This window comes from Monodon monoceros, unplaced genomic scaffold (genome assembly GCF_005190385.1).
Source record: "Monodon monoceros isolate NGI ecotype Baffin Bay Population unplaced genomic scaffold, NGI_Narwhal_1 Super_Scaffold_5, whole genome shotgun sequence".
Lineage (NCBI taxonomy): Eukaryota > Metazoa > Chordata > Mammalia > Artiodactyla > Monodontidae > Monodon > Monodon monoceros.
In genome coordinates, this window is record NW_021703782.1 from 89,250,311 (window position 1) to 89,265,690 (window position 15,380).

The following is a 15,380-nucleotide window of genomic DNA, read 5'->3' on the forward strand; positions in this document are numbered from 1 at the left end:
CACTGCGCCACCAGGGAAGCCCTAAAGTTCGCAGTTTTAACTGCTAATACAATAAGTATCAATAGAACCTACATTAGCAAAAGCTCTTTGGAGTCCTCACACCAAAATCTGAGAGCCACTGGACTACAGAAAACAGAGGGAAGGGATTATCAAAAACAACATTCTTAGAATTGAAGGACATGAATTTCTAGATGTAATTTCAAACTGTTGTAGCTACATTAGGCGATTGGGAGAAAGGGAAAATGTGAGTGCAGGGATGGGTGAAGGGACTGGGTGAAGGGACCAAAGGAGTTGTAAGAAAACCCCAAGGGAGCCGTAAGGAAGCACTGAGGGACTTGTATCTTCATCTTCCATGTTAGGAAGCCAAAAGATAATATTGTAAAACCAAGAAAGAGCAGCATAAACATTATTTAAGAAATTTAGAGGTAAATACACAGAGAAAGCTAAAAGAATTGAGAACTCTTTTTGGAGAATGAGACTGAAGTGGGGAAGCACAGAGCAGGGGCACTGCTATTGTTTATTAAAAACCTTAAAACATTGTTGACCTTTAAGCTATGGTCATCTATTGTTTTGATAAAAATTAAATTTTAAAAATATCTAGCACAGCAAACCTCCACTTTTATTAACATGATGAGAGTTACAAGTTTATTCACAAGAGAAGTCTTCTCATCTCTGTGGAAAGCCACAGATCAAGATACCTCACAAAGTAGGCTATAGAATGAAGAATAGTCGCTGAAACTTGGCAACACGGCAAGCTGTTCCTTGCTGCCTTTGATCCTTTGGTAAACAAGGCAGAGGTGGGTGGTGCATGAGGGAAGGACAGGTGGGATGATAATAAGCAAAGCCTTTAAACATCCAGTCTCTCTAATGTGACTGGAACCATATTTCCATCTGCCAAAGGGCTTCACCCACCAAAGGTGGCTCCCTCTCTAGTGGTCCAACTGGGGACATTCTGGTCAGCCTAGGGGACAAGGATACCATCTCAGAATCTGAGAGCCACAGCATTATGTGTGCTACCTGAGTCAGCATCTCTTGGTTACTCTTCAACCACAGAGAAGGCATCAGGGAGTTACACCTGAGGCCTAAGGCTTTTGGACATCTTTCTAGTGCATTCTGAACTCTCCAAACTGTAAATGTCATGGCATTAAAAACAGGGTACCGAAAGGCATTTCAGTGCGTGAAGAAAACTGGGAATTAGAGTTTCTGTTTTTGTATCTAAGTCCAGTTTAACTACAAATACTATTTCTTACCGAAAGAAATGTCTCAATGTTCTCATGGACAAAGGAAGCGATATCTTGCCAGTCCAGAATGTCTCCCAGCCAGCTATTCTGACGACTTATGTGCATCTTGTGTCCTTTGAGCCTTCCAGAGTGCGTTACATTCTATGGAATAGAACAGTTCAGACATGAAATCTCCATCTTAACCTAAAGAATAGGAGGTATAAATAGCCTATCTTGTTTTAGGTCCACTTGAGCCATTTAGTAAGTGCACAAAGGTGAAAAACTTTTTATTATTTAAGAAATCAACAAAGAACTCCACCAAAAGACCTGAAATATATTTTTCTGTTTACATTCTAGTTACTGTGTCTCAGCCTAGCTTAAAAGCTTCCCTTCTAAGTATGTTCATGAACACACTTTACTCGTCAGTATGTTCAACTGAACAGGAACGCAGCATATACTTTCATCTTATTTTTCCCTTTTAGCCCCTCTAACCTTTCTCTTGGTCTCCCAGTTTTGCTTTTTTCCTCCTTTGCTAATCTCTCTTATTACTCCTCCATACACGCTAAAGGAAGCAGAGGGGAAATATGAAAAAGTACAGCTAAAACCAATACAATGTCATATGTTAATCATATCTCAATAAAAGAGGGGAAAACAAGGGTTGGGGGGAATCTAACTTGTCTATCTGGAAGAGAATTACATTGGCAGAAATACAGGAATAACAGATTTGAAAGAGTGATGTGATGTATAAACAAAGTGACTGGTAAGGTTAAAATTTAGAAATAGAAGTAGATTCTTAACATTCTTGTGTTTCCATTCTCGCACTTTTTTCAAACAGCACTGTGATGCCTGCCTTCATTATGCAATGAAGACATTAGATCCTAGTAAAACAGGTAAAGAAAGCAATGCACTTACCCACTTACAAATCTATGCTTTTAAAACACTGACCACCCTGGACCATAAGTGAAGCTCAAAGCGGGTGAGGGACAGTAAAAGCTGTTTGTCTGTAAGCAGAAGCCCCAGAGTCAGCAGAAGAAGTGGATACAACTTTCCAATAGTCTGGCTCTTCAGCAGATATCTACCCAGAGATCACCCAGTTAGGTTTTTTTTTTTTGCGGTACTCGGGCCTCTCACTGTTGTGGCCTCTCCCATTGCGGAGCAGAGGCTCCGGACGCGCAGGCTCAGCGGCCATGGCTCACAGACCCAGCTGCTCCGTGGCATGTGGGATCTTCCCGGACCGGGGCACGAACCCGTGTCCCCTGCATCGGCAGGCGGACTCTCAACCACTGTGCCACCAGGGAAGCCCGCCCAGTTAGTTTTAACTCCCAGTTTTGGAAAGCCACAAAAACCATCACTGTTCCTTCGACTCCTCCTGGGGCAGGAGTACACAATGCCAAACAGGTCACTGAGCAACAAATTCAAATTTAAATCAAGCCCTCCTACCCCCAAACCCCAAGTTAAGAGATTTATTTATGTTTCTCTTCTGTTTAGATCAACCCAGGGAAAAAGCAAACACGAACTCTGTCCCACTCTATCTCCTTCCCCTGGATGGGCATCTTCCACAGCACAGCTCCTAATGGCCCACAGGCCTTGCCAACGCAGTGTATAGAACAGCCTGGCACAACTAGCTGCTTTCAAACCATCATTTTTATATTTAATGAAAAATGATACTATTTTTCGTCATAAATTCTGAAATTGGAGTACATCAGCACAAGTAGCATTAAAGGTTTATTTAAAATAAAATAAATCTCTCTAAACTTTTGGATCTATTTTCACTTCCTCAAAGAGAAAAGTTCTTAGTCTGAAGCTGTATTGTCCCAAATAGTAGCCACTACCCACATATGGCTACTGAGTACCTAAAATGTGGCTAATCCAAAAATGGAAAAAATTATATATATATAAAACCTCATTAAATTTTTTTATTCATTCCATATGGAAATGACATATATTCGGTATACTGGGTTAAGTAAAATACATTATTAAAATTAATTTCACCTGGCCTAGTTTTTTTTTAAATGTGGCCACTAGAAAAATTAACATTACATGTATGACTTGCATTCATTACATTTCTACTGTACAAATCTGGTCTAGAGGATGGGATGCTGTTGATGGTAATGAACAGAGGATGGAATACTGATACACCAGAGACTGGTACGTTCTGCCATGGAGACTAATCATCAATTCAAGCTGACTTTTAGTGACCTGAGGTTTAAGAACCTGCAGCTTGGGCTTCCCTGGTGGCGCAGTGGTTGAGAGTCCGCCTGCCGATGCAGGGGACACGGGTTCGTGCCCTGGTCCGGGAGGATCCCACATGCCGTGGAGCGGCTGGGCCCGTGAGCCATGGCCGTTGAGCCTGCGCGTCCGGAGCCTCTGCTACGCAATGGGAGAGGCCACAACAGTGAGAGGCCCGCGTACCACAAAAGAAAAAGAAAAAAAGAAAAAAAAAAAAGAACTTGCAGCTTAAAAATGTCAATAAATAAAACCCCAATGTTAACACAATCCTACCTGGTCAATGAGTCCATAAAATAAAAGGACACTATTAGTTTACAACTGAAATCCTTAGCTAAAATAACTTACCTTTACAAACCAAGAATGATACAGTCTGTCCCAAAGTTCTAGCACTTGCTTTTCAATTACGGCAGTATTGTTCACCTTATCTCCAAGAATTTTATGCAGCTGGAAGAAATACAGATATAATCTGGTTTAATATTTCAGGCAACAATTCAGTAAAATTAATACATGCTGGGTCTTTATATTTGTACCAAATCAAACTTAAATGTTCTAGCCTATTTAATTGCCTCTAACCACATTAGGTTCTTTTCTTAAACTCTACTCCTCAATATCCCCAGTAAATTTCCTCTCTCCCACCTTTTTGCTTCTTTTTTCTTTCCTTTATTCTTAGGTCTCGACTCCTTGATCTTGGACCTGTAGCCTCTAGAATTGTGAGAAAATTAATTTATGTTGTTGAAGCACAAAGTTCATGGTACTTTGTTATGGAAGCCCTACCAAAACTAATACAGTTCATCTCTACCAATCACATGGGTACTATCTGATATTCAAGCTTCCATCTACAGCCCAGATCTCTCCCTTGAGCTCCAGCTATGTATGTCCGATTGTATGTCTACTTAAGGTATTTAATATGCCCTGAAACAGAATTACCAATCTACATGCAACAGCTACACCCCACTACCACCTCCAATTCTTTTTATCTAAATGTACAGCTATCCTTCTAGTTGGACAAACCAAAAACTTCCTTCCCTTGCACTCCATAACCAATCCATGAGCAATTCATGTCAAGACAACCTCAAAAACATATCCCAAATAAGACAATTTCTCTCAATTCCCACTGCTACGATCTTAGTCCAACTCGTCAACATCTCACCTGGACTATCAGAATAATCTTTCAATTGGTCTCCCTGCCTTTTTCATTCTTGCCCACTCCTCCATAAAGCAGCCAAGATGAGCTTTCAATATCCTAAACCTGGTCATATCCCTGTTTTAAAGTCCTCTGCAGCTAAATTAAAATCCCAAGTTCTTTATGACCTCAAGGCTTGTCTCATCACCACATCCCCTATTCCAGCCACAGTGACCTTTCTTTCCCTCATTCAAGCTCCTTCCCATCTCAGGGCCTCTGAATTTTCTATGCCCTCAACTTGAAACATTCTTTTCGAAGACCTTCATAAACTGCCTCCTTCTCACCGCTCAAGTCTTAGTGAAAACATTACCTTCTCAGAGGCATTCTCTGGCCATTCTAGCTAAAGCATCACTTGGAGTTACTCTCTACCACATCACTCTGTTTACTCTGGTCACAGCACTTTCAGATCTGAAACTTTTGTTTGCACGTTTAATGCTGGTCTCCTTTCACCCGGAATGTAAGGCTCTAGGAGAGCTGTAACTCTTTCTGGTTTACTGCTTTTCGCCAGCATTTAGAACAGTGCCTGACATGTTTGTGCACTGGCTGTCACCTTCATTCTTGTCATCAGAGAAGGGACACAGGAAATGCGCTCATTACTTATTCTCTTGCTGTATCAGGGCAGTATCTCTAGGTACAAATTTTTTTTTTTAATTAATTTATTTATTTATTTTTGGCTTAGGTGGGTTTTTTTTGGCTGTGTTGGGTCTTTGCTTCTGTGCAAGGGCTTTCTCCAGTTGTGGCGAGCGGGGGCCACTCTTCATTGCGGTGCGTGGGCCTCTCACTGTCGCGACCTCTCCCGTTGTGGAGCACAGGCTCCAGACGCTCAGGCTCAGTAGTTGTGGCTCTTGGGCTTAGTTGCTCCGCGGCATGTGGGATCTTCCCAGACCAGGGCTCAAACCCGTGTCTCCTGCATTGGCAGGCAGATTCTTAACCACTGCGCCACCAGGGAAGCCCTCTAGGTACAAATTTTAAAAAGAGAATACAAGTAGAATGGATAGTTAAAGCGAGGATGTTGTATGACACAGGCCTAGAGCCCGTGCTTTGCAACAAGAGAAGCCACCGCAATGAGAAGCCCGCGCATAGCAATGAAGAGTAGCCCCCACTCGCCGCAACCAGAGAAAACCCATGCACAGCAACAAAGACCCAACGCAGCCAAAAATAAAAATAAAAAATAAATAAATTTTAAAAAAAGAAAAAGATAAGGTGACCATATGTACATGGGTTTATCCCTGGGCTTTCTATCCTGTTCCATTGATCTATATTTCTGTTTTTGTGCCAGTACCATAATGTCTTGATTACCGCAGCTTTGTAGTATAGTCTGAAGTCAGGGAGCCTGATTCCTCCAGCTCCAATTTTTCTTTCTCAACATTGCTTTGGTTATTCGGGGTCTTTTGCATTTCCATACAAATTGTGCAATTTTTTGTTCTAGTTCTGTGAAAAATGCCATTGGTAGTCTGATAGGGATTGCGTTGAATCTGTAGATTGCTCTGGGTAGCACTGTCATTTTCACAATGTTGATTCTTCCAATCCAAGAACATGGTACATCTCTCCATCTGTTTGTATCATCTTTAATTTCTTTCATCAGTGTCTTACAGTTCTCTGCATACAGGTCTTTTGCCTCCTTAGGTAGATTCCTAGGTATTTTATTCTTTTTGTTACAATGGTAAATGGGAGTGTTTCCTTAATTTCTCTTTCATATTTTTCATCATTAGTGTATAGGAATGCAAGGGATTTCTGTACATTAATCCTGCTATTTTACCAAATTCATTGTTTAGCTCTAGTAGTTTTCTGGTAGCATCTTTAGAATTCTCTATGTATAGTATCCTGTCATCTGCAAACAATGTCAGTTTTACTTCTTCTTTTCCTATTTGGATTTCTTTTATTTCTTTTCCTTCTCTGACTGCTGTGTCTAACACTTCCAAAATTACATTCAATAACAGCGGTAAGAGTGGGCAACCTTGACTAGTTCCTGATCTTAGAGGAAGTGGTTTCAGTTCTTCACCACTGAGAACGATGTTGGCTGTGGGTTTGTCATATATGGCTTTTATTATGTTTAGGTAGGTTCCCTCTATGCCTACTTTTGGGAGAGTTTTTATCATAAATGGGTGTTGAATTTTGTCGAAAGCTTTTTCTGCATCTGTGAAATTATCATTTTTTATTATCATTTTTTATTCTTCAATTTGTTAATATGGTGTGTCACGTTGATTGATTTGTGTATAATGAATAATCCTTGCATTCCTGGGATTAACTCCACTTGATCACGGTAGATGGTCCTTTTAATGTGCTGTTGGATTCTGTTTGCAAGTATTTTGTTGAGAATTTTTGCATCTATGTTCATCAGTGATATTGGCCAGTAGTTTTCTTTTTTTGTGATACCTTTGTCTGGTTTTGGTATCTGGGTGATGGTGGCCTCATAGAATGAGTTTGGGAGTGTTCCGCCCTCTGCTATATTTTGGAAGAGTTTTGAGAAGGAGAGGTGTTAGCTCTTCTATAAATGTTTGATAGAATTTGCCTGTGAAGCCATATGGTCCTGGGCTTTTGTTTGTTGGAAGATTTTTAATCACAGTCTCAATTTCAGTGCTTGTGATTGGTCTGTTTATATTTTCTATTTCTTCCTGGTTCAGTCTCGGAAGGTTGTGCTTTTCTAAGAATTTGTCCATTTCTTCCAGGTTGTCTATTTTATTGGCATAGAGTTGCTTGTAGTAATCTCTCATGATCCTTTTTATTTCTGCAGTACAGCTGTTACTTCTCCTTTTTCATTTCTAATTCTGTTGATTTGAGTCTTCATTTTCTTCTTGATGAGTCCCGCTAATGGTTTATCAATTTTGTTTATCTTCTCAAAGAACCAGCCTTTAGTTTTATTCATCTTTGCTATTGTTTTCTTCATTTCTTTTTCATTTATTTCTGATCTGATCTTTATAATTTCTTTCCTTCTGCTAACACTGAGTTTTGTTCTTCTTTCGCTAATGCTTTAGGTGTAAGCTGAGGTTGTTTACTTGAGATTTTTCTTGTTTCTTGAGGTAGGATTGTATTGCTATGAACTTCCCTCTTAGAACTGCTTTTGCTGCATCCCATTGGCTTTGGGTCGTCGTGTTTTCATTGTCATTTGTTTCCAGGTATTTTTTGATTTCCTCTTTTTTTCAGTGATCTCTTGGTTATTTAGTAGCGTCTTGTTTAGCCTCCATGTGTTTGTATTTTTTACAGTTTTTTTCCTGTAATCAATGTCTAGTCTCATAGCATTGTGGTCGGAAAAGATACTGGATATGATTTCAATTTTCTTAAATTCACCAAGGCTTGATTTCTGACCCAAGATATGATCTATCCTGGAGAATGTTCCATGAGCACTTAAGAACACTAATGATGAAAAATTTGAAAGTGAAATTAAGAAAACACTCCCATTTACCATTGCAACAAAAAGAATACAATATCTAGGAATAAACCTACCTAAGGAGACAAAAGACCTGTATGCAGAAAATTATAAGACACTGATGAAAGGAATTAAAGATGATACAAATAGATGGAGAGATATACCATGTTCTTGGATTGGAAGAATCAACACTGTGAAAATGACTCTACTACCCAAAGCAATCTACAGATTCAATGCAATCCCTATCAAACTACCACTGGCATTTTTCACAGAACTAGAACAAAACGTTTCACAATTTGTATGGAAACACAAAAGATCCCGAATAGCCAAAGCAATCTTGAGAACGAAAAACGGAGCTGGAGGAATCAGGCTCCCTGACTTCAGACTATACTACAAAGCTACAGTAATCAAGACAGTATGGTACTGGCACAAAAACAGAAAGATAGATCAATGGAACAGGATAGAAAGCCCAGAGATCAACCCACGCACGTATGGTCACCTTATCTTTGATAAAGGAGGCAGGAATGTACAGTGGAGAAAGGACAGCCTCTTCAATAAGTGGTGCTGGGAAAACTGGACAGCTACATGTAAAAGTATGAGATTAGATTACTCCCTAACACCGTACACAAAAATAAGCTCAAAATGGATTACAGACCTAAATGTAAGGCCAGACACCATCAAACTCTTAGAGGAAAACATAGGCAGAACACTCTATGACATAAATCACAGCAAGATCCTTTCTGACTCACCTCCTAGAGAAATGGAAATAAAAGCAAAAATAAACAAATGGGACCTAATGAAACTTAAAAACTTTTGCACAGCAAAGGAAACCATAAACAAGACCAAAGACAACCCTCAGAATGGGAGAAAATATTTGCAAAGGAAGCAACTGACAAAAGATTAATCTCCAAAATTTACAAGCAGTTCAGGCAGCTCAATATCAAAAAAAACAAACAACCCAATCCAAAGATGGGCAGAAGACCTAAACAGACATTTCTCCAAAGAAGATATACAGAATGCCAACTAGCACATGAAAGAATGCTCAACATCATTAATCATTAGAGAAATGCAAATCAAAACTACAATGAGGGGCTTCCCTGGTGGCACAGTGGTTAAGAGTCCGCCTGCCAATGCAGGGGACATGGGTTCGTGCCCCGGACCGGGAAGATCCCACGTGCCGCGGAGCGGCTGGGCCAGTGAGTCCTGGCCACTGAGCCTGCACGTCCGGAGCCTGTGCTCCACAACAGGAGAGGCCACAACAGTGAGAGGCCCGCGTACTGCAAAAACAAACAAACAAAACTACAATGAGGTATCGTCTCACACCGGTCAGAATGGCCATCATCAAAAAATCTACAAACAATAAATGTTGGAGGGGGTGTGGAGAAAAGGGAACCCTCTTGCACTGTTGGTGGGAATGTAAATTGATACAGCCACTATGGAGAACAGTATGGAGGTTCCTTAAGAAGCTAAAAATAGAACTACCATACGACCCAGCAATCCCACTACTGGGCATATACCCTGAGAAAACCATAATTCAGAAAGAGTCATGTACCAAACTGTTCATTGCAGCTCTATTTATAATAGCCAGGACATGGAAGCAACCTAAGAGTCCATCAACAGATGAATGGATAAAGAAGATGTGGCACATATATACAATGGAATATTACTCAGCCATAAAAAGAAATGAAACTGAGTTATTTGTAGTGAGGTGGATGGACCTAGAGACTGTCATTCAGGGTGAAGTAAATCAGAAAGAGAAAAACAAATACTGTATGCTAACACATATATATGGAATCTAAAAAAAAAAAAAAAAATGTTCACGAAGAACCTAGGGGCAAAACGGGAATAAAGACGTAGACTTACTAGAGAATGGACTTGAGGATATGGGGAGGGGGAAGGGTAAGCTGGGACAAAGTGAGAGAGTGGCATGGAAATATATACACTACCAAACGTAAAACAGATAGCTAGTGGGAAGCAGCCGCATAGGACAGGGAGATCAGCTCGGTGCTTTGTGACCATGTAGAGGGCTGGGATTGGGAGTGTGGGAGGGCGGGAGAAGCAAGAGGGAAGAGATATGGGGACATATGTATATGTATAACTGATTCACTTTGTTATAAAGCAGAAACTAACACATTATTGTAAATCAATTATACTCCAATAAAGACGTTTAAAAAAAAAAGTGTATTCTGTTGTTTTTGGATGGAATGTCCTATAAATATCAATTAAGTCCATCTTGTTTAATGTGTCATTTAAAGCTTGTGTTTCCTTATTTATTTTCATTTTGGATGATCTGTCCATTGGTGAAAGTGGGGTGTTAAAGTCCCCTACTATGATTCTGTTACTGTCAATTTCCCCTTTAAGGCTGTTAGCCTTTGCCTTAAGTATTGAGGTGCTCCTATGTTGGGTGCATGAATATTTACAATTGTTATATCTTCTTGGATTGATCCCTTGATCATTATGTAGTGTCCTTCTTTGTCTCTTGTAATAGTCTTTATTTTAAAGTCTATTTTTTCTGATACGAGAATTGCTATTCCAGCTTTCTTTCGATTTCCATTTGCATGGAATATCTTTTCCCATCCCCACATTTTCAGTCTGTATGTGTCCCTAGGTCTGAAGTGGGTCTCTTGTAATCAGCATACGTACGGGTCTTGTTTTTGTATCCATTCAGCCAGTCTATGTCTTTTGATTGGAGCATTTAATCCATTTACATTTAAGGTAATTATCAATATGTATGTTCCTATTCCCATTTTCTTAATTGTTTTGGGTTTGTTTTCTGTAGGTCTTTTCCTTCTCTTGTGTTTCCTGCCTAGAGAAGTTCCTTCAGCATTTGTTGTAAAGCTAGTTTGGTGTCGCTGAATTCTCTTAACTTTTGCTTGTCTGTATAAAGGTTTTAATTTCTCCATCGATCCTTGCTGGGTAGAGTAATCTTGGTTGTAAGTTTTTCCCTTTCATCACTTTAAATATGTCCTGCCACTCCCTTCTGGTTTACAGAGTTTCTGCTGAAAGATCAGTTGTTAACCTTATGGGGATTCCCTTGCATGTTATTTGTTGCTTTTCCCTTGCTGCTTTTAATATTTTTTCTTTGTATTTAATTTTTGATAGTTTGATTAATATGTGTCTTGGCATGTTTCTCCATGGATTTATCCTGTATGGGACTCTCTGTGCTTTTTGGACTTTCTTGACTATTTCCTTTCCCATGTTAGGGAAGTTTTCGACTATAATCTCTTCAAATATTTTCTCAGACCCTTTCTTTTTCTCTTCTTCTTCTGGGACCCCTATAATTCTAATATTGGTGTGTTTAATGTTGTCCCAGAGGTCTCTGAGACTGACCTCAATTCTTTTCATTCTTTTTTCTTTATTCTGCTCTGCGGTAGTCATTTCCACTATTTTACCTTCCAGGTCACTTATCCGTTCTTCTGCCTCAGTTATTCTGCTATTGATTCCTTCTAGAGAATTTTTAATTTCATTTATTGTGTTGTTCATCATTGTTTGCTTCCTCTTTAGTTCTTCTAGGTCCTTGTTAAACGTTTCTTGTATTTTCTCCTTTCTATTTCCAAGATTTTGGATCTTTACTATCATTACTCTGAATTCTTTTTCAGGTAGACTGCCTATTTCCTCTTCATTTGTTTGGTCTGGTGGGTTTTTACTTTGCTCCTTCATCTGCTGCATATTTCTCTGTCTTCTCATTTTGTTTAACTTACTGTGTTTGGGGTCTCCTTTTTACAGGCTGCAGGTTCGTAGTTCCCGTTGTTTTTGGTGTCTGCCCCCAGTGGGTGAAGTTCGTTCAGTGGCTTGTGTAAGCTTCCTGGTGGAGGGGACTGGTGCCTGTGTTCTGGTGGATGGGGCTTGATCTTGTCTTTCTGGTGGGCAGGGCCACATCCGGTGCTGTGTTTTGGGGTGTTGTGAACTTAGTATGATTTTAGTCAGCCTGTCTGCTAATGGGTGGGGTTGTTCCTGTCTTGCTAGTTGTTTGGCATGGGGCATCCAGCACTGGAGCTTGCTGGCCATTGCGTGGAGCTGGGTCTCACCATTGAGACAGAGATCTCTGGGAGAGCTCTCACCGATTGATATTACATGGTGCAGGGAGGTCTCTGGTGGTCCAATGTCCTAAACTCGGCTCTCCGACCTCAGAAGCTCAGGCCCGACACCTAGCCAGGGCACCAAGACCCTGTCAGCCACACGGCCAGGTACGTGGGGATTTTCTTGTCTTTTGGGAAGTCTGAGGTCTTCTGCCAGCGTTCAGTATGTGTCCTGTAGGAGTTGTTCCACATGTATATGTATTTTTCATGTATTTGCAGAGAGGAAGGGGACCTCCAAGTCTTCCTCCTCCACCATCTTGAAGGTCCTCCAATTCACCCATTTAAGTGTATAACTCAACAGTTTTTTAGTACATTCACAGTTATGCAACGATTACCAAAATCAATTTTGGAACATATTCATCCCCCCAAAAGAAAACTCCATACTCATTAGTAATCAATCCCCCATTTCTCCCCAATCCCCCTACCCCTGAAAACCACTACTCTACTTTGTTTCTGTAGATATGCCTCTTCCACACATTTTATATAAATGGACGTGGTCTTTTATGACCGCTTCTTTTACACAGCCTAATGTTTTCAAGGTTCATCCATGTTGTAAAATGTATCAGTTCATCCTTCCTTTTTACGGCCAACTAATATCCCAGTATGTGGCTATACCACATTTTATTTATCTATTCATCAGTTAATGGACATTCAATGGTTGCTTTTAGATATTATCCCTGTGCCTTGCAAATGAGGATCACAAATATTTTACAATGTTTCGTAGCAATATCATCTCTCTTCAGCTGTCTTCCCTTTTAGAATCCTGAGCAAAAGGTTTCAAACCTATCTTTTCTCTAAGTAATTTGAAATTTACTTCTTTAAAATCTAAGGCACATTTCTCCAGCTATCCAAATTCCCCTTCTTTATCCTTTTCCCAAATATGTAAGAATTCCAGAATAAAAATTTCTCCTGAACAGATAATTCAAAAGTTAAACGCTATGCTTTCCATAGAATAAGTCAGGCATATATATATATAAAAGTCTAAAAGCCTTCTGCAATGACTGGATCTTTCTTCTATGATAGTTCTGAGATGCATATCCACATACAGTGGACCTTTGACCAACACAGGTTGGAACAGCACAGGTCCACTTACATGTGGATGTTTTTCACTAAATATGTACTACAGTGCTCCACAATCTGTGGTTGGTTGAATCTGAGGATGTGGAACCAGGTATATGAGCACCAACTGTAAAGTTATACGGGAGTTTTTTGACCACAGAGAAGGTTAGCACCTCTAACCACCACACTGTGCAAGGGTCAACTGTACTTAACTTTCATTTATTCAATAAATATTTTTTTTAAAACTTCCATGTGACAGTTGATTTGGTTATCTGGCATGGACCCAGGAAGATCAGTAACACATTTTTCTCTTAACTTTTAAGTTGACCACAATTCCATCCTCAGGTTAGCAGATTACTGCGTGTACAATGTCATTTCCAAGATACCTTTTTTTTTTTTGAGATTTTGTTTTTGAATTTTAAAGAAATCACACACTAATACTTTTTTTCTGGCACACATCTCACTGCAACAAATCTTGTCAATCCCTAGACAATCCTAATTACTTCAATATATTAAAACTTCAAATTACCTTCATTTCCACAGGCAAAACTAGGGGGGAAAAAAAGAGATATCCCAAATCTATATCATGGAGTCTGATCTTAGCTGTGATAACTGTGCCTTCTCCTCTGTCTTTCATCTCCCCTTCACTAAGCTTCAGCTTCCTGTCTCTACATCTTGGATCACATAAATACCCCTTCTTAAAATACACTCTTCCTTCTCTATATTCATCCAGGACCTATCACTCCATTCCTTCAAGGTTTATCTCAAGTGCTACATTAAAGCACTAAACTCAGTTCCGGGCACACACTTCTAGCATACCACAGTAGAAAGAGCAAGGGATTTGGAATTACTCTTCAGTTTGAAACCAAGCGCTGCAATTTACTACATGACCATAGGGAATTTACTTAGCTTTGCTAAGTCTGTTTCCTCATCTATAAAGGGGATAAAATAATTCAGACTACAATAAGTTTCTTGGAAAGATTAAATGAAACAAATTGGAAACTCCCAAGCACAGTTATCAGCAAATAATAAAATATAATATGTGTTAATACTTTTTTCTCCACAAAGCCTTATTTGTCCACCCAAGCTTAGTGATCATTCGTTCTAAAGCACAAATAATGAACCAGAACTATCTTGAACATGAAACAAAAGGCCTACCTCTCAGACTGTTCAGGCTATCAGCACTAATCAATATGATCATCTAGAAGGTTTAATTTCATCGTATATTGCTTGTTGACTTGCAGATTTAAGCCTATCTCAAAAACAGAAATTGTTCTAAACAAAATCTCCATTTTTGCTTTATCAAAGCAAGAAGTCACTACCAATGAAGACCCTGCAAAAAGAAAGCCACAAAAAGAGGCTCTTCCCTTACCTTGTGGGTTATCCATTCTCGTCCATACTGATACACATTGTTAGCCGCGGAATTAAGGGCTCTTTGGACTACCTGAGCCTCAGGAAGCCAACTAATTTAAAATAAAGAGAGAAAAAATGAAAAACTAATACAGTGCACTGCACCAAACTCTTGGAACTTAATTTTTTAAACACCGATTAACTGACATCACACACTTACAAATGTAATAATCTTATAGTATAATAACATGAACAGGAAATTTGGATCTCTAAATAGAGATGTGACTTGGGAGAAATTAAGAGCTTTTAAATTACTCCAGTATTTATAGATTCATTAGTGGTTTGAAGAGACTGTTGAATATTTTCAGTTACATGGTACTACATTTTAGGGGAAATTATAACCTGTATTATTATTCAAAAATGTGAAATTCACAGAGGTATCTGAATAGATCCTTAATGACTAACAAACATCTATTAGGCCTGATAAAAAAAATCTTGCTGGCTGCTGTGAAAACACTTTGCCACTGTATTCATGCAGGTGTCCTAAGAGCAACAGATAAAGAGGAGCTGCTGTGAGGCCAAGTCAAAGGCTTTGGCTCAGTCCAGACCTCCTCACAACCAGTACCCTCTAGGAGACATGGGGCCAGAAGCAACCTGAGCAACCTTTGCTGGGACAAACTGGGACGCACCTTGGTCTTATATCAACCACGGCCTCTAAATTGAGCTTCTTGCTTCAGATATTTACTACATCAGCCAATCACTAACTCTCCTAGCCTCAGTCAAAAGGTATCCCTCAGGTGAAACCAAGCTCCTACAATTAGGACTGGCCTACCCTCATCTTCCTGGGTAAAGATTAATCTCTATCACAGTATGACCTACCAAGAGAACAGCCC

At 39.6% G+C, this 15,380-nt stretch overlaps 1 protein-coding gene across 2 annotated transcripts in view; it reads right to left on the reverse strand.

Annotated features, from left to right (window-relative positions):
• The window catches only part of TMEM245 (transmembrane protein 245), a 102,532-nt gene that overhangs the window by 34,917 nt on the left and 52,235 nt on the right, over positions 1-15,380 (reverse strand). Inside the window, exons 9-11 of one of the 2 annotated variants that reach the window (XM_029203036.1) lie at positions 14,510-14,600; positions 3,795-3,893; positions 1,251-1,382 (exon numbers count right to left, since the gene is read on the reverse strand). In XM_029203036.1, coding sequence (XP_029058869.1) covers positions 1,251-1,382; positions 3,795-3,893; positions 14,510-14,600 — 322 coding nt within the window. The remainder of the gene's footprint in view (positions 1-1,250; positions 1,383-3,794; positions 3,894-14,509; positions 14,601-15,380) is intronic. The other variant, XM_029203038.1, reaches the window with a different exon arrangement.